Source organism: Aspergillus neoniger (genome assembly GCF_003184625.1).
Source record: "Aspergillus neoniger CBS 115656 unplaced genomic scaffold BO87scaffold_68, whole genome shotgun sequence".
Classification (NCBI taxonomy): Eukaryota; Fungi; Ascomycota; class Eurotiomycetes; order Eurotiales; family Aspergillaceae; genus Aspergillus; species Aspergillus neoniger.
In genome coordinates, this window is record NW_020291196.1 from 23,137 (window position 1) to 51,131 (window position 27,995).

General features: G+C 47.5%; 8 protein-coding genes across 8 annotated transcripts; 7 read left to right on the forward strand and 1 right to left on the reverse strand.

Annotated features, from left to right (window-relative positions):
- Positions 1–1,071: 1,071 nt before the first annotated feature.
- Positions 1,072–3,896, forward strand: BO87DRAFT_411267 (S53 family peptidase). The gene is made up of 9 exons (XM_025626425.1): positions 1,072–1,289; positions 1,336–1,599; positions 1,652–2,183; positions 2,228–2,424; positions 2,477–2,614; positions 2,662–2,838; positions 2,885–3,060; positions 3,136–3,310; positions 3,389–3,896. The coding sequence occupies exons 1-9, from the start codon at positions 1,081–1,083 to the stop codon at positions 3,459–3,461; spliced, it is 1,941 nt and encodes a 646-aa protein (XP_025473913.1). The 5' UTR covers positions 1,072–1,080; the 3' UTR covers positions 3,462–3,896.
- Positions 3,897–4,440: 544 nt separating this feature from the next.
- Positions 4,441–5,193, forward strand: BO87DRAFT_381343 (uncharacterized protein). The gene is made up of 5 exons (XM_025624508.1): positions 4,441–4,516; positions 4,578–4,634; positions 4,687–4,702; positions 4,769–4,900; positions 4,970–5,193. The coding sequence occupies exons 1-5, from the start codon at positions 4,505–4,507 to the stop codon at positions 5,002–5,004; spliced, it is 252 nt and encodes an 83-aa protein (XP_025473914.1). The 5' UTR covers positions 4,441–4,504; the 3' UTR covers positions 5,005–5,193.
- A 205-nt stretch (positions 5,194–5,398) lies between these two features.
- Positions 5,399–6,346, forward strand: BO87DRAFT_402236 (uncharacterized protein; the record flags this gene model as incomplete). The annotated part of the gene is made up of 1 exon (XM_025625668.1): positions 5,399–6,346. The coding sequence occupies one exon, from the start codon at positions 5,399–5,401 to the stop codon at positions 6,344–6,346; it is 948 nt and encodes a 315-aa protein (XP_025473915.1).
- Positions 6,347–8,557: 2,211 nt separating this feature from the next.
- Positions 8,558–10,603, forward strand: BO87DRAFT_381344 (C1 family peptidase). The gene is made up of 4 exons (XM_025624509.1): positions 8,558–8,812; positions 8,865–8,953; positions 9,022–9,879; positions 9,936–10,603. Exons 1-4 carry the CDS (start codon positions 8,686–8,688, stop codon positions 10,368–10,370), a joined length of 1,509 nt encoding a protein of 502 aa, XP_025473916.1. The 5' UTR covers positions 8,558–8,685; the 3' UTR covers positions 10,371–10,603.
- Positions 10,604–19,142: 8,539 nt separating this feature from the next.
- Positions 19,143–19,908, reverse strand: BO87DRAFT_391893 (uncharacterized protein; the record flags this gene model as incomplete). The annotated part of the gene is made up of 3 exons (XM_025624978.1): positions 19,143–19,192; positions 19,267–19,307; positions 19,544–19,908. 3 exons carry the CDS (start codon positions 19,906–19,908, stop codon positions 19,143–19,145), a joined length of 456 nt encoding a protein of 151 aa, XP_025473917.1.
- Positions 19,909–20,800: 892 nt separating this feature from the next.
- BO87DRAFT_451482 (uncharacterized protein) lies at positions 20,801–22,515 on the forward strand (the record flags this gene model as incomplete). Its single annotated transcript, XM_025628467.1, has 2 exons — positions 20,801–21,941; positions 22,010–22,515. The coding sequence occupies 2 exons, from the start codon at positions 20,801–20,803 to the stop codon at positions 22,513–22,515; spliced, it is 1,647 nt and encodes a 548-aa protein (XP_025473918.1).
- A 1,267-nt stretch (positions 22,516–23,782) lies between these two features.
- BO87DRAFT_402240 (uncharacterized protein) lies at positions 23,783–24,295 on the forward strand (the record flags this gene model as incomplete). The annotated part of the gene is made up of 3 exons (XM_025625669.1): positions 23,783–23,874; positions 23,972–24,114; positions 24,174–24,295. The coding sequence occupies 3 exons, from the start codon at positions 23,783–23,785 to the stop codon at positions 24,293–24,295; spliced, it is 357 nt and encodes a 118-aa protein (XP_025473919.1).
- Positions 24,296–25,001: 706 nt separating this feature from the next.
- BO87DRAFT_371035 (NAD(P)-binding protein) lies at positions 25,002–27,981 on the forward strand (the record flags this gene model as incomplete). Its single annotated transcript, XM_025622059.1, has 2 exons — positions 25,002–26,012; positions 26,935–27,981. Exons 1-2 carry the CDS (start codon positions 25,050–25,052, stop codon positions 27,979–27,981), a joined length of 2,010 nt encoding a protein of 669 aa, XP_025473920.1. The 5' UTR covers positions 25,002–25,049.
- Positions 27,982–27,995: the final 14 nt, after the last annotated feature.

A 27,995-nucleotide genomic window follows, 5' to 3' on the forward strand; every position in this document is an offset into this window, starting at 1 on the left:
TATTCCTAGATTGGTTAATTGTTTGATCACAATTTATCTCTTTTAATCTGCACTGCATATTAAACATATAGTCACTCACGCTGAAGTCTGCATTTCAAATGTGTACTGTGCTGAGCAGGCGAAAGGTGTTTCACAAAAGGCACCAGAGACCCAGTCAAATGCCAGGGCAGGGTGCAACCACACAGCTCCTTCTCCTATTCCCAAAACAGTTGCTCATGCCACGCACTTTTACTCACAGTCCACGTCCCTGATCTCTCGGCAGGCGGCGAAAAGTAGCGGCAAATTCAGCCTAGACTGCGGCGGTCTCAAAATCCACGCTAATGTCCGCTGTACTAGAGCGGAAAGGGAAGGTGAATTATCGATAATAAAAAACACCCATTTGAATATCAAGTGTCGAGCAAGTATTTCTAGTGCGGATGGCTAGATGATAGATAAGAATCTCTATTATCAATGCCTGCAAAAATATATGTGCTTATATCCTCCTTTTCTTCCATAAGATGTCATCCAATCTTTGTCCTAGCAGTTTCCAGACCTCGATCCCCTGTTATCTCTTTCCCATTAGAAGTCTACCTATTTCGGTGAAGTCTTCCCTCTGATAACGATTAATAGCGGTCAAACCCGTCAATCTGTCAACCATTGTAAATCAAACTGCAATTAGCTGGGTTTGCTAGGCATGACAGGGCAGTATGTGATAGCTCTTATCCCGGCATGCATGGGTACCCCTCTCCGATTAATTAAACACCCGTCAGGTGTCCGCACTCACATGGCGCCATTGACATCTAAAAGCAAGACATTTAATCATCCTTCACTCATCTCCGGACATCATTGGCCGCAATGGTGGATAAGATACATTTAGTTACATAACTATATATTTACGATGGTCCGATAAGGGTCCGTTCAAGTGAAGCGTTGCTAGTTCCCGTGCCCTAATATGATTTGACGGCCGAAAGGATGCAACCCCGTCGGAGTGTATACGGAGTTGCGTCGGAGGCTTTCCAACATAAAGAGGAGGCTGCCGGTATGTGTTGGTCACCAGTACTCTTGCACTGAAGGGGAGTACAGACGTGATAGGCAGTCAGTATGAAGTTCTTCTCGACACTTTGCAGTGTGACCCTCGCGGTTTCTGCACTAGCCTTGCCAACCTCCGATCATGTCATTCATGAGAGGCGATCTGGTACACCATCGAAATGGGAGAAGATTGGGCGGGTCAATGGCACTGAGCATGTCTTGGTGCGCATTGGTCTGACGCAGAGCAATCTTGATCGCGCATATGAGTATCTTATGAGCGTGTATGTTGATTCCCTACCTCCTGAAATATTCCGACTAACTAGTCAGGTCCGACTCTGTGTCGCCTAACTACGGCAAATTCTGGACTCAAGAAGAGGTGCACAGCGCTTTTGCACCGTCGAATGAGACTGTTGATGCGGTGCGAAACTGGCTTATTCAATCCGGTGTGGACGAGTCTCGTTTGATCCACACCCAAAACCAAGGTTGGATTGTGTTTGATGCAACTACCAAAGAAGCGGAAAGCCTCCTCCACACCAAGTATTACCACTACATCGACAAGGTCTCCGGTTTCAAAGCTCTAGCAGCAGAAGAGTATGCTCCCATTCCAATGCCTGAGACTTCATGTATAATAACAGACAATTAGATACCGCGTCCCGCAGAAAATCCAACAACACATCGACTTTGTTAAACCCGGAGTTCTTCTGCCATTAACCTCCAAGGGACCATCTGCCAAGCACACCAAGAAGTACAAGCCCTTGAAGCTCACATCAGTTAACGCGACGTCTCTCAGTACTTGCGACGAGGTCATTACTCCCGCTTGTGTTGCCGCTCTGTACAAGATTCCTCATGCAAGCGGCAACGTCAGCGCCAGCAACTCGCTTGGAATCTTCGAAGAAGGAGACTACTACGCCCAGGAAGATCTGGATCTCTTTTTCCGTAACTTCACTCCGTACATCCCGAAGGGGACACACCCTAAGCCGGCATTTATCGATGGAGCGTCAGCGCCCGTTCCTGTTGCTGATGCTGGTGCGGAATCTGATTTGGACTTTCAGCTCGCGTATCCAATTGTCTATCCTCAAACCATTACGCTCTATCAGACAGATGACTCTAACTATGCCAGTGGGGAGATTGAGACGGATGGCTTCTTCAACACTTTTCTTGATGCTGTTGATGGGGTAAGTTGGCTCACTTGACTTTTGGGATTGAGCTAATGATTCAGTCGTACTGCACCTACTGTGCCTACGGAGAATGCGGAGACAGTCCGACCCTCGATCCAACCTATCCGGATAATTCAACTGGTGGTTACAAGGGACAGTTGATGTGTGGTGTTTACAAGCCCACGAACGTCATCTCCGTCTCTTACGGTGGCCAGGAGGCGGACCTCCCTGCTTACTATCAGCAGAGGCAATGCAACGAGTATAACTCAATCACCTCTGCTTATACATACTCAGGCTGACACCAATAATAGATTCTTGAAACTCGGGCTCCAAGGAACTTCCATCCTCTTCGCATCTGGCGATGACGGCGTTGCAGGTCCCCCAGGCGATGACTCGACCAACGGCTGTCTCGGAAACGGAACCATCTTCAGTCCCGCGTTCCCTAACTCGTATGCACACTTCTCCTTTATTTGAAAGCCATGTTTAATGTTACTAGTTGCCCCTACGTGACCAACGTCGGCGCCACGAAGCTTTACCCCGGAAAGACCATCGCGGATGGGGAAAGCGCCGTCGTCGACCCGGCCGGCCACCCTTACTCGATCGCGTACTCCTCCGGCGGTGGCTTCAGCAACATCTACACTATTCCAGACTACCAAGCCGAAGCAGTCGCAGAGTATGTCCTTCCGACTTAAACGTCACCCCAGTCTAACAAAAATCAGGTACTTCAAAAACCACAACCCACCCTACCCCTACTACGAAGGCAACGCCAGCTTCGGCAAAAACGGCGGAATTTACAACCGCCTGGGACGCGGGTACCCCGACGTCGCAGCAAACGGCGACAACATCGCCGAATACAACGCGGGAGAATTCATCCTCGAGGGTGGAACAAGTGCTAGTGCGTTACTACCCTACCCCAATCACATCCACCAATCTCCGTCCTAATTCAATTACTAATGATAATTACACAAAGGCACTCCGATCTTCTCCTCCGTGATCAACCGCATTATCGAGAAGCGTATCGCGGCAGGAAAGGGCCCACTGGGCTTCCTCAACCCGGTTCTGTACCGAAATGCGTGGGCATTGAACGATATCACGAATGGGTCGAACCCGGGCTGTGGGACGGAAGGATTCTATACTGCTCTTGGGTATGAATTTCCTTTCCTTTCCTTTATATACCACCATGCTTCAGTAAATGAACAATATGCTAATAATCGGTGAAAAAGATGGGATCCTGTCAGCGGTCTCGGAACGCCAAACTTCCCGAAATTGCTGGACGTGTTCCTGAATCTACCGTAACGGGGGATTCCACCGTGTTCGGAGGAAAGAAAGTGAGGCAAGATTGATAGCCGATTAGCAAAGTGAGACATTTCTTCAAGGAACCCCGCAGTGATGTTGGTCACATCCCGTGCATCCTGCAGACGGCTGCTTATCGTGTCACCGGGGTTCCGACGCAGGTCCGTCGGGGATGTTCGTGCCAAGATGTCTGATCCTGATCCTAATGCTTACTCTTCTTTTCGGTGACTAGATTCACATGGTCCAATTACCTGGCAATTTTTCATTCTTTTGAAAAGTAGAGAGTGCCTTGTGTATCGCTCATCTGATGCCATATTGGGAAGGGATTGACTGGGGTTGGGTTTGTTTTAATAAGGGGTTCTAGCAAGGTAAAAAAACCTGCCAATAGCGCCCTTCTTCACATAGGAACAGCACGTACAAACAGGTAGGAACTTGAAGAAAATGTAAATAGTGAGTCAACTCAGACTTTTTTGAAGACTACTACGCAGAGTTTACAGTCAATACACGGTCGCCAAGTTCTTATACGGACATCTAATAAGTCCCGGCCGAGATTTAATATTTCGATTTCAGAGAAGTACTAACATGCTCAGAAGGGTTGAGAGATAGAAATTGTGGAATTGAGCACACAATGCCAATACCAACTAAAATCCTCCGACTACACAATATATGCAATTGTGTCACAGGTGTTCTAGTATCTTCCAGAAACCGTTGGGTATACACTGTACAGTGGGTAGTAGGAGAACAGAAAACTCCCCAAAAAAGAAGGCAGGAATAAGGATAGTGTGAGAACCAGACCCTCTAAAGATACTCTTCTTACGTTGGCGTCACTCACTCCATAGTAGGGCATATGCATGAAGGGAATATCGGTCGTCAACTTAATCCATGGTTATGACCCAAATAAGCAAGTGGGTCGCTCCTACAGCGAGTGAGTGTCGCGCATCCGAGCAGGAAAAGTGGGGATGAAAAATTCCACGACATCGATCTGGCCGTGCTTAACACACCCATTTTCATACTTACTAGTAATTACCAACTCTCAAGTATACAAAATGTCTGCTTCGGTTAGTACCTGCTATTTTTAGGTGTATTACTCCTCGTCATAGACTCATCTTGATCATGTAGGAATCCAAGGGAACACAGGGCTTTTACGATGAGCTGAAGGCTCTCTTCCAGCAGGCGGTAAGTCGTACCTAAAATTATCTGGGTTATTAGACACTAACAAGGAATCCAGGATAAATCTGGCGAAGGTAAATACCACGTCTAACATACCCATTAGTGGCTTCTCGATACTAATACTGCATGTATCTTAATAGGAAAGCTTGCTCTTCCCGAGTTCAAGAACGCCGTGAAAGGCAGCAGCAGCGGCAGCCAACTGAACGATATGCAGTTGGAGGCCATGTTCAACTTTTATGATGAAGACAAGACTGGATTCGTCTCTTTTGAGAGTACGTAAAGTCCACATTCCTCTTTACTTGTCTTTGGTATCATGCCTGGGCTAATGCGAAGTCGCGTAGGTGTCTGGAAGAAGATGAACAGTATGATGAAATGAGGGCCACATGTATGTGAGTTAAAGAGATTTTATCTACTCGCTGATGAATTTTATGGTGGATTCTAGCGAGGATATGTGGAACGATCAAGTACTGTATAGTAAAGCCTGCGTAAATAGTGTTGGCCGCACTGCGGTGAATCAGAAGTCATGGTAGATATTATGATGGTGTATGGTTTCTGAGCTGCCAAACAGTCTATAAAGTACTCCTGCTTTTATGTCATGGAAATCGTCATGATTCCTTCAAGACTCCTCGAATTTACGCGCTGACTTGACATTTGATGTCACTATGAACATGACTTTCTCGTTTCTACTTTTCGTCTCCGCTATAGCCTACATTGCCAGGTACAACTCTCTTAACCTCTTTATCAATCAGGAATATCAGCCAACATCCACCATGAGCGCTTCACCGTTTGGTCATTTCATCTTTTTGCCAACCGAAATACGCTTACTCATCTGGGAGAATCTTGTTAAGGAGGGCTCCCTTGCGATCCTTCGAACCAGTCAGGCAATCTATCATGATATAGCCGACCGTCTTTATGATACATTTGACATCCATCTTTTCCCAACTTTCGAAGATCCGTGGATCGAGATTCGCTGTAAACTACTACGTGTGAAGTGGGTGATCGGAAGACGAGATTATAACAAATTCAGTAATCTGGCAAGGGTACCGTACGATAAAGTTAAACTTGTTGCTCACATATATGCGCCTGACCCTGACGACTGCGGCCAATTTATCTTGCTCTGGGAGAAAATATCGAAACTAACTCAAATGCTGTGCACTATCGACGACTCGAGAAAATACCGTGATCGAGGAAACCCACACTACAAATATTGGAGTGAGCCGATGTACGAGGGATCACATCAATTTGGATCTACTCCAGAGGCTGTTATATCTATGGTGATCCGCCTACGCAAGTACAATGGCGTGGACTGGATCAGGAACGGCCAAGTTAACTCGACCTTTTGCAATAACGGACTCGGATACGACTTCAATGAAGTTTTATTGCCGTTTTGTCGTCTATCCCGCGTTAGAAGGTTTGGGATTATTTCAGAGACAGAAGAAATGGCTGTAGCAGCCGACTGGGCGTTTGCCAACTATGCAACTGCGTTTATCGTGACAGAAGGTTTTGTCACCTTTAACAATGCGGTATACAGTCAGAATCCCGAACACGGTGATATAGCCCGTACCTTCGATGGTATAGCGGGCCTGCTGAAGCACAGAGACGACTTTTTCAATCTCTGGGTGGATTATCGGTTCCTTCAGGTTCCCGGGCGTACTCTATCACTCATGAGCCGTGAGCAGCAGATTTACCGTATCGACACATTGACGCATAGGGCATGAAGCCCGGAGAAGAATCACTGCGCCATATGAGGCCTGTATTCACGATTCGCAGTCTTGAGGCGACCGACTTATTGGACAGTCTCGTACTGGAGAATTTAGTCCCTTCTGGCTTCTCATGTGTATTCATCTACAATACGATGGATTTGATTATCTGACTGTTAGATATCTGGTGTATTTGGCCCTACTGGAAGGCTGACTTTGAGCAAGATATTCGACCTTTTCAGTCGCACAAATGTGGGCAATTACTAATGAGCGAGAGTCATCAGATTGGTGCCCATGCTTTGCTTTGTTTTTTTGTGACTCCTGTTCGCACTAGTAGAAACATTTAGATCGCAAGGACCTTATACGGGTTTGACTACAACTATGCTAAAGTCAATATTATTTTGCTCATAAGTTATGATATGATTAGGTACAAATTTTGCGAATTCACATCTTCCCGGTAAAATCTGTGAGTAGTTTCTACACTCATGTACATACAAGGACGTGGTGAGCAGTATTCTGCAAATCTGGTTATTGTGACACATGGGTGCTCTTTCCCAGTTTCGTCTCAGCGCCAGTTCCTGACATCGGAAATTCCACACCCTCATCGCACCTTCTGTCTCATCACAATGCTACGCAAAATAAGCATGTCCTTTTCGCCGCACTTCCTCGCCTTCATTTCCTTCACTAACCATCTATGCCTCAACTCACTTCATCTCTGGCTCAATTTGTCCTCGTTGACCTCACCAGGCAGTTCGTATAGTTTGCCCGCTATTTCCTCAGCTGTTCAGCTATTATTCGTGCATTTCGTCTCTAGCTTCTTGGTCGCTCAATTACTTCTACTCGTTCATCGTTTATCACATCATCAATTTATCACTGTCCCTCTACAAACGTTCATGTTGTCCTTCCTGTTTGTTATTCCATTCTTCAAAATTACGGTTCGGCCCATGCTAATAGCCCCGTAGCTGTCAAGCATCGGATGTGTGGATGTTAGGATATGATATTAGCGTCCACATACCCCGCGGTATGGTGTTTCAACTATTCTGGGGCTTCCACAAGGTGGTGAAGGTTCCACGACAACAACTTCTTCGAACTTAGACACTACGCTGAGGAGAGGGGATGAAATATGCAACTTTCTCCGTGAGGCTGCTTCCATCCTGAGTCATCGCCCCTTGATAAGGATGGGTCGGCTTCGAAACAAGATCCTCGAACTATCGTGCGACTCGTGGAAGGCTGGCCCCAGCACCAAGGTCATGGCACTGATTATGGCAAGAAATGACTCTGCCTTGGAGAGTTGGGGATCCAGATATCCCATCACGCCCGAGAACGACGAGCTCGATTTGGACAGTCTTCGCTTCTGCAAAATCTTGCCACTGTCAGAACTCCGTTTGCAAAATAATAGACGGCTGCCGAGCAGGGCAAACTCCTAGGCTGCCGCCAGTCAGCGTACCTATACTTTCAAGGCGTGCTCAGAGACCTTACCCCCTGCTCGCAGTGTAGTCAGCCAAGGGCTGGCAGGTCGGAAGGCGAGGAGAGAGCTACGACGAAGCAGGGGAGAAAAACAGGAAATGGGCTAGAGATTGCCGTCGCAAGTGGTAGGTATAGGTGCGTACCTCCCGCCATATAGGGTTATCTACTTCCCTACTTACCCCCAGCGATGAGCTTGCACTTTAACGTGGTGCTGGGGTCCAATAGTCTCCAGTTCACGGGATGAAACCAAGACAAGCTCGTATGCATGTATGTCCCTAGTAGGGGAAAAAATTAGGATTGTGTCTTATGGTTTGGATATTTACTTCGTTGAGCAGACTTCATCAACAGAGCTGTACTAGTATTGCCGATACATACAAAAACATCTTGATGGTCGCCGGCTTCATGGCCATTTATCGCGTAGCTAGTCACGACGATCAACAACCGTCGTTATGCTAAACTAATGCGGATATCATATTCCTGATCTCCAGACCATGTGCGATCGATCATTTGCTTAGTAGTGTAAGTAAATTTGATGCCTTAGATATCAGTAGGGCTAAAAGGCAACCTTGCCGCATGTCGGAATTCACGCCGAGAATGTGATCATCCTTGGTTGCCCCGTCCGAGCGTTAAGCCTTGCTTAGCCGCCAGAGCGGCCAATAATCAACAATTAGCCGATAATCCCTTGCCCGCCAGGCCAATAGAACGCCTATATCTTATCCTGCGCTGTTCGATTCCCCGCTCGCTGGCTCCCCGGGTCCTTCACGCTTATGAATGACCACTTCCGCCTGCCTGTCTGCTTCCTTATCGGTCATCTTCCTTCGTTTCCCCCCATAGGCACCCATATATCTTCATTTCTGTTTCGGTTCTACTAGAAATCGTATCCAGTCACCATGGGTGCCAGTTATTCCAAGCCAGAACCCATTAGCCATAGCGAGGAAAAGCGCTCGCACCGCGAGTGGATTGAAGATGCCGATACTTGCTCTCTGCCACTCTACACAAAGGAGATAACCCAGTCTCGTACGATAGGCTCCGTTTCTTCCTTCCATAGGACATATGTTGATGATCATAGCACCACCATACCATGTGCGCGAACGTACTTCCACTCTCTCCCTCCAGCACGTCCAAGACTGGAACGAGACCTTACTGGGCAATGCCAAGGCAAGTGTAGCAACCCGTCCAGCTCTCTCATTCGTAACCAAACTAACTCTGTTCACGGATAACAACAGAACCGTCTCGCCATATCCAGTCTCGCCAGCCAACCCTACACAGAAGTGCTAGCCAACCGCCCCGCTCTCCAATCTGACCTCCACATCTTCAACATCAAAGTTCCCATCGAAGGCTCTCCGATCACGAACCAGCGATCCTCCGGCCGATGCTGGCTCTTCGCATCGACTAACGTATACCGAGTGCCGTTGATGAAGGCGTACAACCTCAAAGACTTTGAGCTGAGCCAAGCATACCTATTTTACTGGGACAAGCTGGAGAAGGCGAACTGGTTCTTCGAGCAGATTATCACCACTGCTGACGAGGACCTTTCCGGTCGTCTGGTCCAGAAACTCCTCGAAGACCCCGTCAGTGATGGCGGCCAGTGGGACATGGTCGTCAACTTGATTGAGAAGTATGGTCTCGTCCCGCATGATCTGTATCCGGATGCATACCATGCGCAGAATAGCTCCAAGATGAATTGGTTGCTCACGGCTAAGTTGCGTGAGCAGGCGCTTGTGTTGAGACGCCTGGTGCGTAGTGGTGATGCTGCCGGCTTGGCGGATGCTAAAGAGCGGTTCTTGAAGGAGACCCACTCGATGGTGACTCTTCTGTTGGGACCCCCTCCTAGTCCTGATGAGACGTTTGTGTGGCAGTATTATGATGCTGAGGCGAAGTCTAAAGAGATTAGACTCACTCCACGTGAGTTTGCTCGTCAAGCCACGAGCTTGGGAGCTGTGAGGAAGGGCAGCGTCGCTCCTGCGCGCCTGTTCAGCTTGGTCAATGATCCGCGCAATGAGTATAACAGACTATTGACAGTGGAGAGGCTAGGAAATGTGCTGGAAGGACGACCACTCACGTATGCCAATGTGGAGATGAAGGTACGTGAACATATCATCTTCTGCGATTCCTTCTCATTAACACGCTTCTATCATAGATCCTCAAGAAAGCGGTCATCTCAATGCTCAAAGCCGGTCATCCAGTGTTCTTCGGTTGTGACGTAGGTAAATTCAGCAACAGTGCGCTAGGAATCATGGATCTCGATATTATGGACCTCACCCTGGGATTCAATATCTCCTTGGGAATGAGCAAAGCCCAGAGGCTTGTGAGCGGAGAATCAGCAATGACCCATGCCATGGTCATCACAGGTGTGCATATCGAAGATGGAAAGCCAGTGCGCTGGCGTGTCGAGAATTCGTGGGGCGAAGCTGCTGGCGATAATGGCTGGTTTGTGATGACAGATCGCTGGATGGATGAATATACACTTCAGGCCGTGGTGGACTCGGACTTTGTTTCGAGTGAAGTGCGCGCAATTTTAGACCAGAGTCCGAAGGTCTTGCCCAGGTGGGACCCGATGGGGGTGTTGGCTTGAACTCGCTATTTCTAGTATTCAGTGCGGCGCAATGACAAATCGTTATGTCAAATTTATTTTCTCATCTGCGATACTGATATCCTGCACGAAGCGTGAATAGGTGCAGGTAACTGATGAGAGTGACGGCTAAGTGATGAAAGTGACGGGATATCATCGAATATCCGCTCAGGCTAAACATAACATCTAACCAATAATATTAAAATATTCTCGTGGTACAGGACAAACAGCCTGAGCCGATTAGCGTTGGATGTACAGTTCGAGTGAATGATTGTTTTGTGAGCAGTACTCCTCCCCAACAAATTCGAGGTATCTAGGTGCAGTGCAGTCAATCTAAAGCACTTTAGCGCCAGTCTACTCCGTGAAGATGATATCAAGTGGATCACTTACGTCTCCCGTCTTACTTCACGTAGCATCTATCAATGCGAATTGGAATTCAAATTGTGTTGATGGCGCAGTACGTAGGTGAATCCAATTAGTTTGATTTCTTAGCTATATAAACTCGCAAGTTCCTAGAGAATCTTCTCGGGATATTCCACTCTCTACACATCCTCTAAGAGACTACCATGTCTCCATTACAGAATATATGAAACGGAACTTTCCCATATTTGACTTCAAACTCACGGCATACGCCATATTCCAGACCGGTCCAAGAACTATAAGAGGCGCCACCATCCAATCCTCTGTTCCTCCTCATTCCTTCTCTCCAATCAATACAGAGCAATACTATAAACTCAAGTCATGAACTCATGAACAACCTCCCCATGCCATTGTCGGTTATTTCCAGGGCGACAATGGCGAGCAACCAAGCCTTGCAAGTCCACAGCTAGTGACGCATATCTCACTTCCTCAATTGCCAGAGACACTCCCCAAGTCATTTGCTCTGTTGAGTTGGCAGTGGAGCTCGAGCTGATTCATTGTCATAAATGATAAGCATCTTCCTTCTTTCTCATAAGAAGAATGCAATATAGTCACCATGTCGTTCGAGCTTCCTGTTGGTAGATTTCCCTGAGAATGTGTTCTCTGCTCTCCGACCAACATCTGGGAATTACATTCATTGTTGTTCACTATATTGTCAGTTATTGAAGATCTCGGCCATGCAGAAGAAGATGCGACGTGGTTCTGCTTTTGCATGTCGTCTCAATTTCCAACTGACGCGTTGCCTTTCTACTCCCATCCTAATGGGAAGTCACAAAGTGACCTTCCGGGGTCTCTTTGGGGGCCACCACTACGGCAAATCGATTGTTGTCTAGCATCCTGAGTATGAGGCGACTTACAGAGAGCGGTTTGACTTTGCAGGTTCTGTGAACTATATAACGCTAAACTATGTTGTCCGGCGTATGTTGCTACTCTGAGACCTCACAGAATACCTCCCAAGACCTACCGTCTGCTGAAGCGGTATATATCGTGTGCAATCTACACAAACGCTCAGTGATGAAAATGGTTGTGACGGTTATATTGACATTGAATCCGGCCTTCCTAAACCGTACATCCTGAAATACAGACCACGTTTCGAGGTACATCTTGGCCCTGTGTCATTGTGGTTTGTCCTTGACAACTACAGAAATTGCTTGTGTGGTCCCTGAGACCACACAGCTTATGATGTCTGGTCGCTAAAACACACAAGATCCTCGAAAAGGTAAAAAAAATATCGCCTCGGGCTAGTCCGCGCATCTATACTTGTTCTTCCACTCCCACTGAGAGACCACCCAGGTCATGATGCATGGTCGCCAAAACACACAAATTCTCGGAACATTATAAGAAGTTTTGCCTCGGGAATGTCCTCGCACCTGGAGATGTTCTTCGGCACCCTCCAAGATACTGCCTTTGCGAAGTACTGAAGACTCGGCTGACGACAGTGCACTTCGAGCACAAACATGTTGCCTTGAGGTTGCATACCCACAAACCAAATTTTTCGAACGACAACACATGATATATAACACATGATATATTTGAAATGGTATCTCACATCTCTTCCAAGTCAGTGTGAGCCTTACATATCACACATTCCTCGTCCCACTCTGAGTTCAGCGATGTATCAAAGGAGATCCAATTCGGGTCAGTCGACATGTCGTTCAAGGAAGGAACGGCACAAAAGTTCTGCGAGTCTTTCAGAATGATGGAAATATATATTATGTCAACTCATATCGCTCCCGCTGATATCTTCTGATTCGCGATGGAATTGACTGAGCGGGCTCTACTGCAAAGCTTGCCTCCAGAAGCTGAAAAGGGCTTCATTTTGCGCCTGTTTCAATACACTAGCATATCAGATATGAGCAGGAGTATATACGGGCTATGGGATAAGTCATACATCTCATCTCCGACCTTCCTTACTCAAAAGCCGTTTCTGCTGTTTCTGCTGCTGGGAAGGTTGTTTTATGACTTCGAGAGAATTAACACATTCGTTCCTGCGCTCGTCTGACCTCTTTGTTGTGGGGTCCTGCACCTCAATGGTGACTGTGAACTCACCTCTCAATCTGTATCATTGCGCACTTCCTACGACTACAAGTTGTATCCTTCTCTAAGTATCGCCTTGCATGAGGTGGTCTCATACAGTCGGGATTGTGGCTACGCCACATCCACTCCTAAGATACGAAGACAAGATCATTGGTGGTGTCTTTGATATTGTTGCAATCGAGTCACCCCTATGATGCTGTTTGCCTTGTGGTGTCCTCCGAGCCACTTCCCGACATATAGATGTCTCATTGGCGTCGTCGCCCGAACGGCTATTCTGGGTGAACATACTCAAACAGTTTTGATGTGGCCGCTTTCCTTGGCTGTATGCAAGATCTACAAGCGCACTGAGGCTTGGGTTTGGGCTTTTGCGCATGATTAGTCTAGAAAATCTTTGCCTATCCCAATAACATGGATACTGATGAGCTCATTGACGCTGGCTGTTGCGCACTGACTCTCTTTGGATGTTTATTCCTTCCCAACAAGGAATCAAGGCTTGCCTCTCGACAATGACGGATATATCTTCTTGTAAGCCGTCAAAAACAGAGTGGGATACCATAGCGTGGCTCAAAGTCCATTTACCGTTCACATTGAATCTCACATTCTTCTTCAAAACACGGAACACAAGCATCATTGGCTCCCTCCCTTGGCTTTGAGCTCGAACAAATGTTCATTTCACCCGCTCCTCATTCTTTGGCGATATGCACTAGGCCAGCTACGCAGACATGCTATAGTTCCTCTTGCGCTTGCAATGTGAAATAATCGGCATCGGAGTAATATGGTATGGGCCCAGCCGTACTACGCAGAGAGAATGTTCCCATCATGAAAACAATGCGCGGGGTCTACACAATGAAAGAGTTCAGCAGGCTGTTACCCGTGATTTAGCAAAGTACAACTTGCCTCCCATCGCCAGACATCGTTATTCAACTTCGAAACACTGAAGGCTATCCACTGCCATGGTCCTAGGCCTCCATTTGTACAGAGCTGCTCACCGGAGATGATAGGCAAAAGGGAACAAGCCTACTGGTGCCCAATCAACCATTTCACTACAAGCTCAACGAAGATAACATTGTCGGAGAATGCATGACTGCTCCTTGCATAAACAGAAGCACAATATGAAGGTTGCGCCCAGAATTTACAGAGTAACAAAAAGCAGGAGGACGACAAGGGAACTGCCGACCGCCGTAAATCGGTGTGATCGATGTACGGGCACCATGGCTTTTTGAGTTTATTGGTCGTGTACTCAATCACCCTTCCATCCAGCTGGGGAGATACAGCTTGGAGGTCTCGAACGGCAATCATGCTCATCCAGGGATGCAGAGGTCTGGTCAGATGTGAACGGGACGGATCACGGCATATGAATGTTCTCGAGTGACTCGGACGAGAACCATCGAAGCGTCCCTTCGCCTGATATGACCTGGCTTGGGTTATTGGTGCTTCAGGATACCGAAACCAACTCTGAAGGAACTCGTTTTCTTCTGCTGCTTTATTTACGCCGTATAGAGGCCTAGCCAGGTCAATCTTCGGTTCGACGGACTTATGTCGACCTTTGTCTCTCTTTATGGTCTATTAGAGAAACGGTGGACATATCTCGAGTCCATGTATTTCATGTCTATAAATATTCACCTGCTTTGGTCCCAAGAGACGATTATAAATCGCTCATCGCGATTGCAACACCTTTCCATCACCAAGCAGGATCGGTGCCGCGTGCTGGCGTCAGCTAACGCAAGCATATGTTTCTCATTTTCTTCCTGCCAAATCTGATATAAAGGCACCATTGCGACACCCAGGTCCTTACTCCATCACCAAGCAGGAATGGCTCTGGGTGTCGGAAAAACAGCCCAGGAAGAAACAACTTTCTCTGGGGACCACGTTCCAGACCTACGGAACCAAGTAGATACGCCTGGTTTCAGTTGTGGCATCACAGGAGTGATCTTGTCAATGAAGATGGTTTCTATTTCTACTTTGTGGGTGTTCCTACCGTCTCTCTAGTGCGTGTCTACTACGAAGTTTTCGACCTACATTTTCAGACTCAATTTGCTCCTCCGATTAGAGCAGATGCTTGTCAAACTGAATATTGACAATTCGCCTGCGAGACCGTTTCACATTGGCCAACGTACATGATGAATCTTTCTGAAACTCGGCTATCTCCATATATAACCCCTCACTGCTCAGGCCAAATCCAATATTTGACATTCAATAGCGTGTCTTCGGATCCAGAAACTTATCTCATCAGAAGGCCACTTGGTGTGAGCCTTTCTCGACCTATCCAGCCTCGGTTGAGCCATTACAGAACAGCAACCTTATATACAATTCGATAAGATGCACGCATCTGCTCTTGTTCAGCACGCTACTTCTAACTATTCCGGATCGATGCTATGGCTTAGTACCAGCCGAACATGCTTTTCATCCGGAGTCCGATGATGACTTCGATATCATGCGGGAAAGATGAATTTTCACGGTATATCGGCCTGTGTCAAGGTCCATACCACCGGCGAATTACCCATCTCAATTTCAGCGACCTCTACTGGGAAATGCTGCTGAGCGAGACTTAAAGAGAGGATTTAATGAAACATGATGACGATCGGAGGATCTATTGCCTGCAGAAGTATGGGAAGTCGTTGGTATCTGGCTGAAGATAACAGGATCAGACGTCGGACTTCCCTTCAACGCGGACCGAATTTCTGCGACAGGTTACTTGGACAAGCATCTGGATATCATCACGAGAGCAGACATACGATGTTTGAACACGCGGTGGCCGTCAGCTCGCAAGGATGTGGCGTCCTGTGACTGCGACAAAGAAAGAAATAAAACTGAAGACTTCAATGATAAAACTGGTGGGTGGGATCCCTCATCCATTAAGTGTGTTCATCTGGACCTCCAAAGGAAACGCAATCGCTGTCTTCTCCTGGAGAAATCAACGTACAACCAGTAGGGGTGGTCAAAGACGGTTCGAACAGGGGGGTGTGCGTTCGTGATTATTAACCTATGATATTCAATGTCGTTAGACCACTGTATCGCGGGTGTGAAGTATATCAAACCCCTGCATTAGATATTCCATAGCTCTTCATTCCCTACGTTTCTGAGAATCCATGTACACAAATCATACTATTCAATCAACATCTGGCACCACTCTTCTCGGTCACTGTACTGATTTCACCAATGCTGACTGCTTCACCTGATTTTTGCCACTCTCGAATATATAATTTCGCTCGTTTCCCTAGTACTCCATCTGTTCTAGGAAAGTCTTTTCGCGCCAGAACTCTGTCCACTTTGAAAGGGTCCTGGAATGGGCGAAAGACCCAAAATTGGTATTCTCACACGCCTAAAGCATGTCTCTCGTTGGCAGACGGCCCAGCGTTTTGGCAGGATGGGTCTGTCAAAAACGCAGTTTCGTTGAGCAGAGCAATTCCCTATTTCCAGATCGACTTCGTGAGAAGGCTTTAGGTCACGAATGTGGGTGTTCGATCTCAATTTCGCTTACCCAGATTTTATATATACAAAAAGTAAGCCAACTCTTTCAAAAACAAACTCGCATCGAGACTGATTGTTTTCTAGATGGAAATTTCCATTGCTCTTATTGTGGTAACCATGAAGCTAGCAATGGTACACACAAGATAGAGACCAGTTCCTAGATGAAATCATCCTCCCCGATGGCCCCGCGACGGGATGCAAACGGAAATGAAGACCAGCATGCAAAAGAATAGTCTCAGTCAAGCATCATGGTCCAGTTCAGTATAGTGGTGATGATATTCCTTGCCTGACTGATCTTCGCCACCACTATCGTGTTCCAGGAGATCTTTGTGGCCATCACGCAGTGCAGAAACTGAAAGAAGGCTGTCTCTATTTTCCGGCCGGATCGTCATAACAAGCTGCACAGCCGGCAGATAATGGAGAACAACTACGACGACGGTTGCGCCAACTGGGACCCATGGGGGGGAAAGACCTGGCAGGCGTGCCGTTGGCAGTATCTGGTACGAAGCAGATGCGTCACTCGATCTTGGGAGATATCAATGATGCTGCATGAACATAAGGCCGCCGACTTCTTCCTCTCCGGGTTCTGAGAGTTTGTCGACATGTGAAAACTCTCTATGCTGGTTTTCGGGACCGCGCTCTCTTTCACGACGGATTTGTGGGTGTTGTTCGAAACGAGGAACTTTGCAGAGTGGTTTGTGGTGGGTGCTGCGTTGTCGTTCATCAAGCTGGTCTGTCGCTAGGTGTCTTCCATGAGGTCAATATCTGGTGCAAAGGGATGCCTGGGCAGTCCGAGGTATGCGACCTACGTCTCAGACTCTGTGCCCGGCTTACCGATATGCTGGATTTGCGAACTTTCTCTAGAGCAACAATTCTCATGTAATGTTAGTCTTGTCAAGATGATCGGATGCGAATGGTTCCCCTCCGGGCTCAATATGACCCATTCCGATATCGTTCTTGTTGCTCTGTTGAGTCATTCCAGTTCTCCTGCATCAACCTTAGCGGGACTCGTCAGTTATGTTGCCCACTATGACACAGAAGCCTAGATAACGGGCAGTATTGCTCTACAGCCCAGAATACGTACCGATCAAAGAAGAAAATTCGCCGATTTGCGGGCACCTTATCGTGCCTGATGTCCCTCGGCGCCTCCGTAACGAGCACGACAAGGCCCGTGGCCAAATTGGCCCCGACAGTCTCTGCAGCTCATACGAGGCTGAGATACAATTGACCATCCTTCCCATGGACAGCTTTATCTCAACCATAGTCAATAGACTCCCATGACGTCCTCTGCATCCACATATGGGCGTTGGCTTCAAGTTTTGGATGCACAGAGCCAAACTCAAACTCAAGCTGGCGTGTAAGCGCAAAGAACTTCCAAACGTGTATATTGTCTTTGTCTTGTCCTCAATCGCAGGGAGAAGCAGCAATTAAAAGCAAGAAAGAAATGAACCCCTCTGACTACTTATCCTCTGGGTGTGCCGGTTGATCGGGAGCAGTCAGTCAACTCGAGGTAATGAAGCGGTAACGAATTGCATCCGACCTTTCGTTTTCACATCTCTCAATTCTCATAGGACGGCTTCTACGCAAGACATCATCTGTCCATCGTGTCTTTCAGACTACATGAGATGTCAAGAACACTTTCTCGCAAACGACCAATTCCCTTCAAATTCAGGGTCTGCGCACTGCTGTCCTTACATTCGGGGTCTGTTTCCACGCAGATAAAACACGATTGCCTGCTCAGAAGCGAGGTGAAGATACTTGAAGACTCCAGACACTGAATAGGTTGGCACAGCTCCTTGACAATGACTGAGGAACAATATATATCCCCGGGACCCTTGTGCGTGTTCTTAGGGTAAATAGTGAGCATGCGTGACGTCTTTGACAACTTCTTTCACCTCAGAGCGCGTCGGATAAACGCCATCGCTGTCAACTACGTTCTTGAATGAACTCCATACGAAGATAAGGGCCATGTTTCATGAGGTCCAGTCTCATGGAGAGACTGTGGCCTCTTCGGACGAAGGGGCCCAGAGCACTGATCCGGAGAATTACCGGAAGATAGACACATGGCCCCAGGACCTCATCACCTCGCATGAGACGCATTCAAATTCCGTCACTATCATCAAAAGAGAGCTCTGATTCAGAGACTGGGGTCTTGGGGCCATGAAATGAGCTCCATGAAAAGATAAGGACCATGTTCCATGAGGTCCAGTCTCATGGAGAGACCGTAGTTTCTTTGGACAAATGAGCCCAGACCATTGATCCGGATAATTACCGGAAGATAGATCCATGTCCCCAGGACCACATCAACTCACTTCTGAAGGCTTGTCCAAGGACAACACCGTTGCAATCTAGTGACCTTCTATATTGAGGTTGAAGAATTACAACCGGTTCATGTCAAGTGGGGTGTCTAATTGAGGAAGTTAGCAGACATATGAGAGAGGAAGGAGATCAGGCAGTCGGCCACTGAGATATGAGATACATTCAATAAGAAAACAGATCAAATGATATAAAAACAATCTTAATAAAAACGAACCTTTAGAGGAGTTTAGCTATGTCCATTATGAGTGAGCATGACTATTTGCAGGGTTCAATCGACCTCTAGCAACACAACGTTCATAAACACAACTAATGCTATGGTCAGTGGGCATAAGACACTACCCGGTTTGACTAGTCACAGGATGTAGCAACGTCCATTTGATCAAATTAATGTTTGCTGGGAATTCCCGAAACATAATCCCACTGAACACACTTTGTCCATCCCCTTTTGCCAGCAAACAAAGTCTTCTCATCTTGTGTATCTGTGACCGTAGGCAGACGACAACTACAGTTGCTGGGTCTAGATATGGTCTATTCCTCCTTGAAGGGTAGTTCTTCTTTTGGCATAGCTTTCCAATAGCCTATCGAAACCATAGGATTAGCCACTCAGATGTCTTCCACTATTTTTCTATTGTAGCACCATTCTCATACTTACCCCGATATTCCTCGCCTGCCGCAATGACGGCATTCCGGGTACTATTTAGATTGGCATTCGCTTGCTTAATATGACCTTCTATGGCCTTCTTGTTTTCGTACGCGGTTTGATACGTCTAAAGGACATGAAGTCGAGCCTCAACTGCACTGTTTATGAGAGAGGTTGATTAGATAGATGTAATCTTCTCATATAAGAATAAGATGATGAGTTGACACTCAAAGTCAATAGATAGGGTCAAGGGATGTTCGAGATGGCAAGAAAGGAAGTTCAATCGTACCGGAGCGCCGCTTGGCCCCATTCATAGGCAATCCTCAGGCGTTCTAGTTGGACTTTGGAGGTGTATAAGGTCTGATCTTTGCCGCTGTTATGAAGAGAATTGTTGTAAGCCACCCTCTTCGAGTTAATCTCTGCGACCAACGCCTTGTAGTGGGCATGGGCGTCTATAAGGTCCTGCGGCCATGGATCCTTTCTGTATGCTTCTGGGTCCACAGTCTCAACCCATGCTTCTAGGGCCGAGATGGTGGACCCGTTTTCTCGCACCTCATACAACATCTCTCGGATCATGATATGGAGCGTGTTCAGAGGTCTAGGAACCTCAGGCTCGGAATCCGAGTCTGAGAGCGAAATATTCGAATTGGTCATTATGGCTCTCTTCAACGATGGTAGTAGGTCCTTTTCGATGCTAGTAAGTAGAATAGGATTTGCATAGATTTTGCTAGCAAGTATTTGGATTGTTCAGTAAAGAATACAGGTGGGATGACAGCAAATGTTCTATGGAAATTTCGAAACAGTATGTGAATAAACAAAAGAGTGAAGCCAAAGACTAAAAGTGAATTGAAATGAGAAAATACTTCGACTTTTTGTAGTTGGGAAAAGTTAGGAGCCCAGGCCATGTTCTGGATGAATTGGAAACACCGGAGAACATAAGGCATATACCGAATTCGACTGATGCAATCTTAATATTCTATCTGAATACTCAGTAGTGCGTAGTGCGTAGTGGTTAAGAATCTTCAAATATCTGTGTTATTCTGCGGCAGCGCCCGGCAGTCACTCCAGAATATGAGCATTGACGAGTGAACTATAGCTCATTGTTCTCTGGGCCATGGATTTTCCCACGAAATAATCGATATTCCATACGCGTTTTGCTTTCAGCCGCGATTTCTGGGGATAGGACCCCGAACTAGTAGTATAATACATGGCATTTACAGTGAATTGAATAGTATCAAAACCGGAAAGAGCTACTGACTCATAGCTACTGAGAACTGGACCCCTCTATGAATTTTTACTCATTTCAGCCCCTCGTTGTAAAGTGTTGGCAGGGCCTATCCAGCTGCTCCTGGCATTTACCGATAAATCAGGTATTACTACGCATCATCGGTGGCGCTTGTCATCGAGCGAGAGCATAAAGATCAAGGACCCCACCCTTACTTCATTCTCAGACTATTTTCTGGAAATGACCCAGAGGACTGAAGAGTGCCCATCAACTTGGAATCTTCTTTTTCCCTTGCACACTCTTGCCACTATGGCTTCGATCATGGAGACCATCGTTACCGACAAAGTCATCCACCAAGCCCCGGCTATCAACACAGTCCTACTCGAAGCTTCAAATACAGACGACTGGAATCTTTCAGGTGAATCTAAAAGCCTACCATCAGATCACTCAAGCCCCGCGAACCTGTGGGGAATCCTACTAGCAGATAGTTCAAAACCCTCAGACGTGTCTGAAATCATACTAGCAGATGACTCGAAACTCTCGGACTTTTCCGAAAGCATACTGACAGATGATTCGAAACCGTCGGACTTGTCTGGAAGCGTACTTCCAGATGACTCAAGTCTATCGGAACTATCTGAAAGCCTACCCACACATGACACTTGCTATTCGCACTCACATACACACCTTGAGGCCCTCCCAGCTGAGATTCGATTCCAGATCCTCTCCTTGCTGGGATACAAAGGGCTCAAAGCTTTGGTTGAAGCATCGTCCATCTACCATGAACAGTACCTTGTCGATTGCGGGCTTCTTCTCTTTGGCTGCCTGGAAAATACCCCGAGTAGCCTGATCTTCGAAGCATCTGTTGTCCATGAGACTGGCTCACTAGCCTTTTCTGAAGCACGCACCTCCGACAACATCCTTCAATTTTGCCAGTCTCTCAAGGAGCGGCGCTCGTCGTCCAAGTTCTCTAATTTAACAGAAGATCTCACTAGAGAAGATGCCAAGGACATGATGGCCTTCCATTTTGATGTGATAAAGCCTTTTGCAAAACACTATGCTGAGTGGGCACTGAGCAATTTGGCAAAGGAGCCGGAAGCGTCACATACCAAGGTCGATGAGCCTCTAAGTGAGTCTGAGGAATTCAGGATCATCCGCGCCCTTTATCGCTTCCAGATTTGCTGCAATCTGTTTGGCCTTGGCCCTCACCAAGACCATGTTAGTGGCGACTATCAGAGCTACCTGTTTGTAAAAATTCGCAAAATATGCCAGTTTCTTGAGAGTCTCTATCACCCCTGGGAATTGGAGGAGTTATACAGCATCAATCTTTTTGCGGAAGGGAAATGCACAGAATTCATCAAGTCTATCGAGTGGGACTTTCATGAAGACAATCCCAGGTTCGACCGCCAAGGGAGACCATGTACCCCGGATGGTGCAATCGATATTCGCAGTCAGTACTCCCCTAGTTCCAAGACTTTGTTGCCTTGATTTGTGACACACAGAATATTCGGGAGGAAACTAATCTGATCACAGCTTACGATGACTGCTACATGAGGGGAATCCTTACACGAGGCCTCAGATTCCTCCACAAGATCATGTACGAGATACAAGACCACATGGAGGTAGTCCGCATTATGGAGAATAACTTGGTTATGTTATGGCCCGAATTTCTGGGTGGGTGCCACGGAGCTCTCGATATTACTACAAGACACGATCGCCGCCTCGATTACCCGTCGGCCGAGGACAAGAGAGAGGAGCTGAGAGATCCATTGCCCTTTCGAGGTGATATTGTCAACAACTCGGACGGAGAGTACCCGCCACTGGCGTGGACAATACTATGGGAAGGAACTTACAGTAATATGCTGGGAGGTGAGGGTGTGTCGTATATTGCGGAATGGGGCTACGTTATGTGGGATGCAGCGCGGCTGGAACGCACCGGTGCGAAGGAAGTGTTGGCAAGGAGGTGGCGTGAAAGGTTACGGTTATCATTGGGTGAGGACCCAAGGGAATACAACGATAGATACCTAGCTCTGGGATAGGAGTATCTACATGCACCCATGTTCACTGCCACTTTTATCTTTGAGCTCTACACAATGGAGACGGCAATATGCCTGAGGCCCCTCTTAAACAAAGTAGACTACACTAGCTCCGTGTGTGATGCATAAGGGTTGCAAGACCTCCTTCTATACTTCTGGGCCAACCAACCACGGAACTACCTAGCTCTTTGTATAACCATTAGCTAGCCTAATTTCTATGTAACTTGGCGGGTCAAGACGACTGAAGGAGGACAGGATCTGGATGCCGACCGACGGTAAGTAGCGGCCATGATGCAAAGTGATCTTTGATGAGGTGACGCAACAGGTGGACATAGGGTCTATAAAGCGCTAGGCAACACTGATTGTATACTCCGATGCTCGCTAACTACGCTAATTACAGCCACACGGTGGACAAACTGGCTCTGCTACTGGCATCGGTGCAACAGCCGCTTTATTGTGCCTGATTGTCGATCAGCGGGCGGGTGTAACACCCAACGGAAGCACGAGACCCGTCATTGCTTCAAATTACATTTGCACCTTATATGTAGAATAATAGATGCTAAATTCTTCATCCAATTTAAGGCCTATAGTGTATTCTATACTATAGTCTCCTAGATGACTGCTAGGAATTGACTCATCTGGGCAGTGCAGAACAGTGGAATGATTGACTTTGGTCGGCTGACGTTCCCCGGCACATACTGCGGTGACATAAGCAACACCGAAGATGCGGGGTAACCCCCCCCCCCCCCTGTAGACGCCAGGGAGCAACAAGCTGAGAGCTCCCTTTATAACACTGAGCGAGGTACCTGCTCGGTCCACATTCTTCTCCTCATTCACACCACTATTACCAGCTGCGCGGGACCGCACCCATTTACCATAACTACACTCTCTACTCATCCACACCTTTCATAGCCCGTATCTATTCCAGAGATAACTCCCCCTCTATCAAGCGAATCTCCCCTCACCGCCACATCACATGCATCACATCGCCAAACGGCCGATTGTGAGGTCAAAATTGTGTGCGGGGTCACTTTTGGGCCAACATACCAGGCGCTATTCATACGTTCCTTGGTCCTGTCCGTGGACTCTACGACATATGAAATATGAAATTCGCGATAACCATAACACGATCGCCTTGCTCCGTCAATGGTTCGACACTATAGATCCTAAAACCTATCGCAAACAAAATCCGTGGTCGGGGGAGCTCACCGACGCTTATGAGCATTATAAGTACCTCGACAAGATCTTTATTCAGAGAAAGGCCATCTACATGAACGAGCCGTTGTTGACATTGGAGGCCACTCCTGATCAACATGTGAAGTCGATACAGTTGGCGATCGAATGGGGGGAGGCTGCTCTTAGGTATTCTACATTGTCTCCTCTGTCCATGTGGGTGTGGTGACGCTACTCGCCATCATGGCAATCTTACAATAATGCTAATGCATTTGGTCCAACGCAGCTCGGCCAAGGCGAGAATTCATGTTCTTGCAAACTATCGAAATGCCTATGACGTCACAGTTATCCACTCGCACATAGAAGAGGCAGAAAGACATCTCTTCAGCGCCATGAGTGCACTGCGCGAAGCAAGAACGAACTTCCAAGGTACGATCTTGACCATGAATATTGACTACATTGCATGGCTAATAGGCCTGGTTGTACAGTAGCAAAAAGCGACTACAAGTTCCCTTTACCTTCGGTTCTATGCCAGCCTGATCTATACCCACACTATTCAACATCCTTCATTGACCTGTGCTTGGGGGTCCATGTTGATCCCACAGTATAGCCAATGCTGTGTTAGCTCTTTCACTCTTTTGCTTCTTCCTTATGTCTCCTCACGACCCTAATCTTTCTCTAGCCGGCTGTTGATTTCCTTTGTTTATGCATAGATTCCCTCGCGCACATCTGAGATGTGAAACGTGCAAGTCACGTTGTGCTATTTGTTTGTGTTCAGTCACGCTGTCATGATCTGCATTGCTCTGAGCTGGTTCTTGAATCCTTTAGCGCTGTTGTCCCTGACCTGGGTCATTTCATCAAATTTACATACTCTTCTGATCACGTCGCTCACGAGCTCGGTGCTTAGTAAATCCGAGATTTTTGTGTTAATCATTTCATGGCTCTTTCTATTTTCGAAACATTTTCCCGATAAAGAAAACGTAGCGAGTGCTTGAGTTGGAACTCCGGTCAGTTGGGTTCACCGGTGCACACTTACAATGGTCGCGTACGTTCCTCCTCCCTCAAAGAAGCCATTAAGGATGTCAAGTACCTCGTCATTTTAACATCAATCACCAAATAGGCTGAACGAAGTCATTACAGCGACTACAAGTTCACTTTTCTACCTGTCAATTCGCATCTCGAAGTTTATCGAAGGGCAATCTTGCGACCGGTTAGTCACATGCGGGGGGCGTGGCGCAGTCTTCATTCACTAAAAAAAGGTAGCCCATCAGTCGGCCTTGACAGCTTTCCCCTGCTTATTATCTCCGTGTCACCTCTCCACAGTCTATAAATCATTCGAGAATTGATCGACGCCACTTCTGCACATGCAACAAGAATCCAATACAAAAAACATCATGAACAATCCCACTGTAGCAGACCCCACCCCACACACCTCAAGAAGAAATCAAACAACAGCCAACGCAGCAATCACCTTCCCTCTCTTCCCCTTTCTCCCCGCCGAACTCCGCCACCAAATCTGGCAATCTGCCCTTCCCGAACCCACACACCCTCCTTCAGCCTTACTCCCCCACAGAAAAGGTTGCTGGGTGGCCGAACCCATCCCCTACACAGGAGAGCCAGGCCAAGTCAACGACCCCAATGGCAACTACGAGATAGTATTCGACATGAGCCTTCTGGACCACGTACAGATTCATACTCCTTTACTGCACGTGAACAGCGAATCGCGTGCCATTGCACAGAAATGGGCGCGGCGTATATCAGCTCCACGAACGAACCGCCTCAACGAACAACAACAAACCCAGGCTCAAATGTGCCAGGATGGTCATAGTAGCGAATATATACCCCCCTTCTCTCGCCAATTCGATATCGACAGCGACTTTCTCTACCTCGTCCCGGACAATATTGTGGATTTGATCCTCGGGGCAGGAGACCGTCTGGAGCAGCCCGATATGAATGGCAAGGCAGCAAGGGTGGTGTTTTCGTTGCCGTTAGTGGTTGTGAGTGAGGAGGTTATCTGGCTTGAGGATGAGGCGCTTGTGGAGGAAATCATGGAGCTGTTTTCGATCATGGGACCGGTTTATATTGTAGTGGGGGAGCAGCCGAAGTGGAAGGAGGGCGGGGTGCAGAGATGGTGGGATGTGGAGTTGGTGTCGAGGAGGGCGTTTGTTTGGCAGTGGATGGAGAGTCGATTTGTGGAAACGGTCGAAGAGAGGTTTGGGAGTGATGAGGTGCATGAGGTGCATGAGAGGATTGTGCAATGGTGTGAGTGGATGGGGAGGGTGTTGACGAAGATTAATAGAACGAGATTTGAGATGGGGGTGGTGAGGGTTGTTAGGAGGTGATTGATACCTTGCCATGTGCATGACTTTTCATAAATTCATCTCATTATAATGTACCTGATACCCTGCCTGATGGCTATAAAAGCTCCATGATCCATGAACTCGGGTCGGGCCGTCTTCCGAGCCAGGGATGCGATTCGATAATATTTAGTAGTCTACCTTGCACAAAGTACAGGATGTATCTACGATGTACATTCATCATATTAAAAGTATCATCCATACGCAGTAGCCATCACTCATGCACAGCTGACATGTAGGTCGGAGAAACGTAACAACCATCACAGTACATGCTCACCTGAACCAAAACAGAGAATATCCCTCATTACCTCCATTACTCAAACAACACTTTCACAAAGTAATACTCCGTACCCCGACTATGGTCCCAGGCTGATAAGCATAATCCCAAATCCAATCTAGACTGAGTATGATGTCATGCATTCTACAAAGTAACTAACTAATGCCTGCATACCTTCTTTACCAGATAGTAGTAAACTCCTAAATCCGTTGGACGTCCGCCAACAGCAATTTATCAATGCGCGAAGGATTTCATTTCCGCGCCGCTGATTAACATAAGCATCTAGCCCGATCTACAAAGTTACACAGCCTTAGTAATATAAACCGGACACGGATACGGACAGGTACAACGGGTGGGTAGTAAGTACACGGAGCTTAGCATAAACCCCGACCCACCCGCTAATCTCCTCCCGATCGGAGCGGAGGTATGCGGTGATAAGTGTCGGTGTTATCACTACTACCTACTTTGCTTACTTTCAGACCATTGACTGACATAGTATAAATACTCATCTCGACCCATTCCATCTTTCATTTAAAATCTAAATACTAATTCTCGTTCTCTAACCAACCAACCAACCAACCAAACTACTAAGTACCAACAATAGAAAGAAAAAAGAAAATGTCCCAAATCCTCATCACCGGCGGCACCGGCTTCCTCGCCAGCACACTAATCGACATCCTACTCTCCCGAGGCCACAACATAATCACGACCGTGCGGAGCGCCGAAAAAGCCTCGCAGGTACAATCCATCCGTCCTGATATCCCGCCGCACCGACTCGTGGTGAAAATCGTCCCGGACATCTCCCTCCTCTCGGCATTCGACTCCGCCGTGGTCAATGACCCTCCACTCACCGGTGTAATCCACACAGCGAGTCCATTCCACTACAGCATCGACAATATCAAGAAGAACATGTTAGATCCAGCTGTTAATGGCACTATCGGGATATTAAGTTCCGTGCAAAAGTACGCACCTACGGTGAAAAAAGTGGTGATTACGTCGTCGTTCGCGGCGATGTGGAATCCCCATAAACCTGCGGGGAGCAAGTACTCGGAGAAGGATTGGAATACCGTTTCGTGGGAAGAGGCGGTTAGTCCAGCGAATGCGCAGGGGCAGGCTGGGTATCGGACGAGTAAGGCGCTGGCGGAGCGGGAAGCGTGGAAGTTCATGGAGCGGGAGAAGCCGGGCTTTGGGTTAACGGTGATGAATCCGTCGTTGATATTTGGGCCGGTAGTGCCTGGATCGTTGAGGAATCTGGGGGAGGTGAATACGTCGAATACGAGGATTAGGGATTTCGTGGCGGGGAAGTTTAAGGAGAGGTGTCCGGCGACGGGGAGTGCGTTTTGGGTGGATGTGAGGGATGCGGCGATGGCGCATGCGGTGGCATTGGAGAAGGGGGAGATGACGGATGGGAAGAGGTATTTTTTGACGGCCGGGGGGTTTTGTAATAGGGAGATTGTGGAGGTTCTGGGGGAGGAGTTTCCTGAGATCAAGGGGGGGTTGCCGGAGGGGGAGGAGGCGTTGAGGGATGGGGAGTATCCGGAGGGTGGGCCGAAGTATGGGTTTGATAATTCGGCGTCGGTGGGCGATTTAGGGCTGGTTTATCGTGGGTTGAGGGAGAGTGTGAGGGATACGGTGGTGAGTTTGAGGGGGGTTCCTGAGTAGGGTGACATTATAGA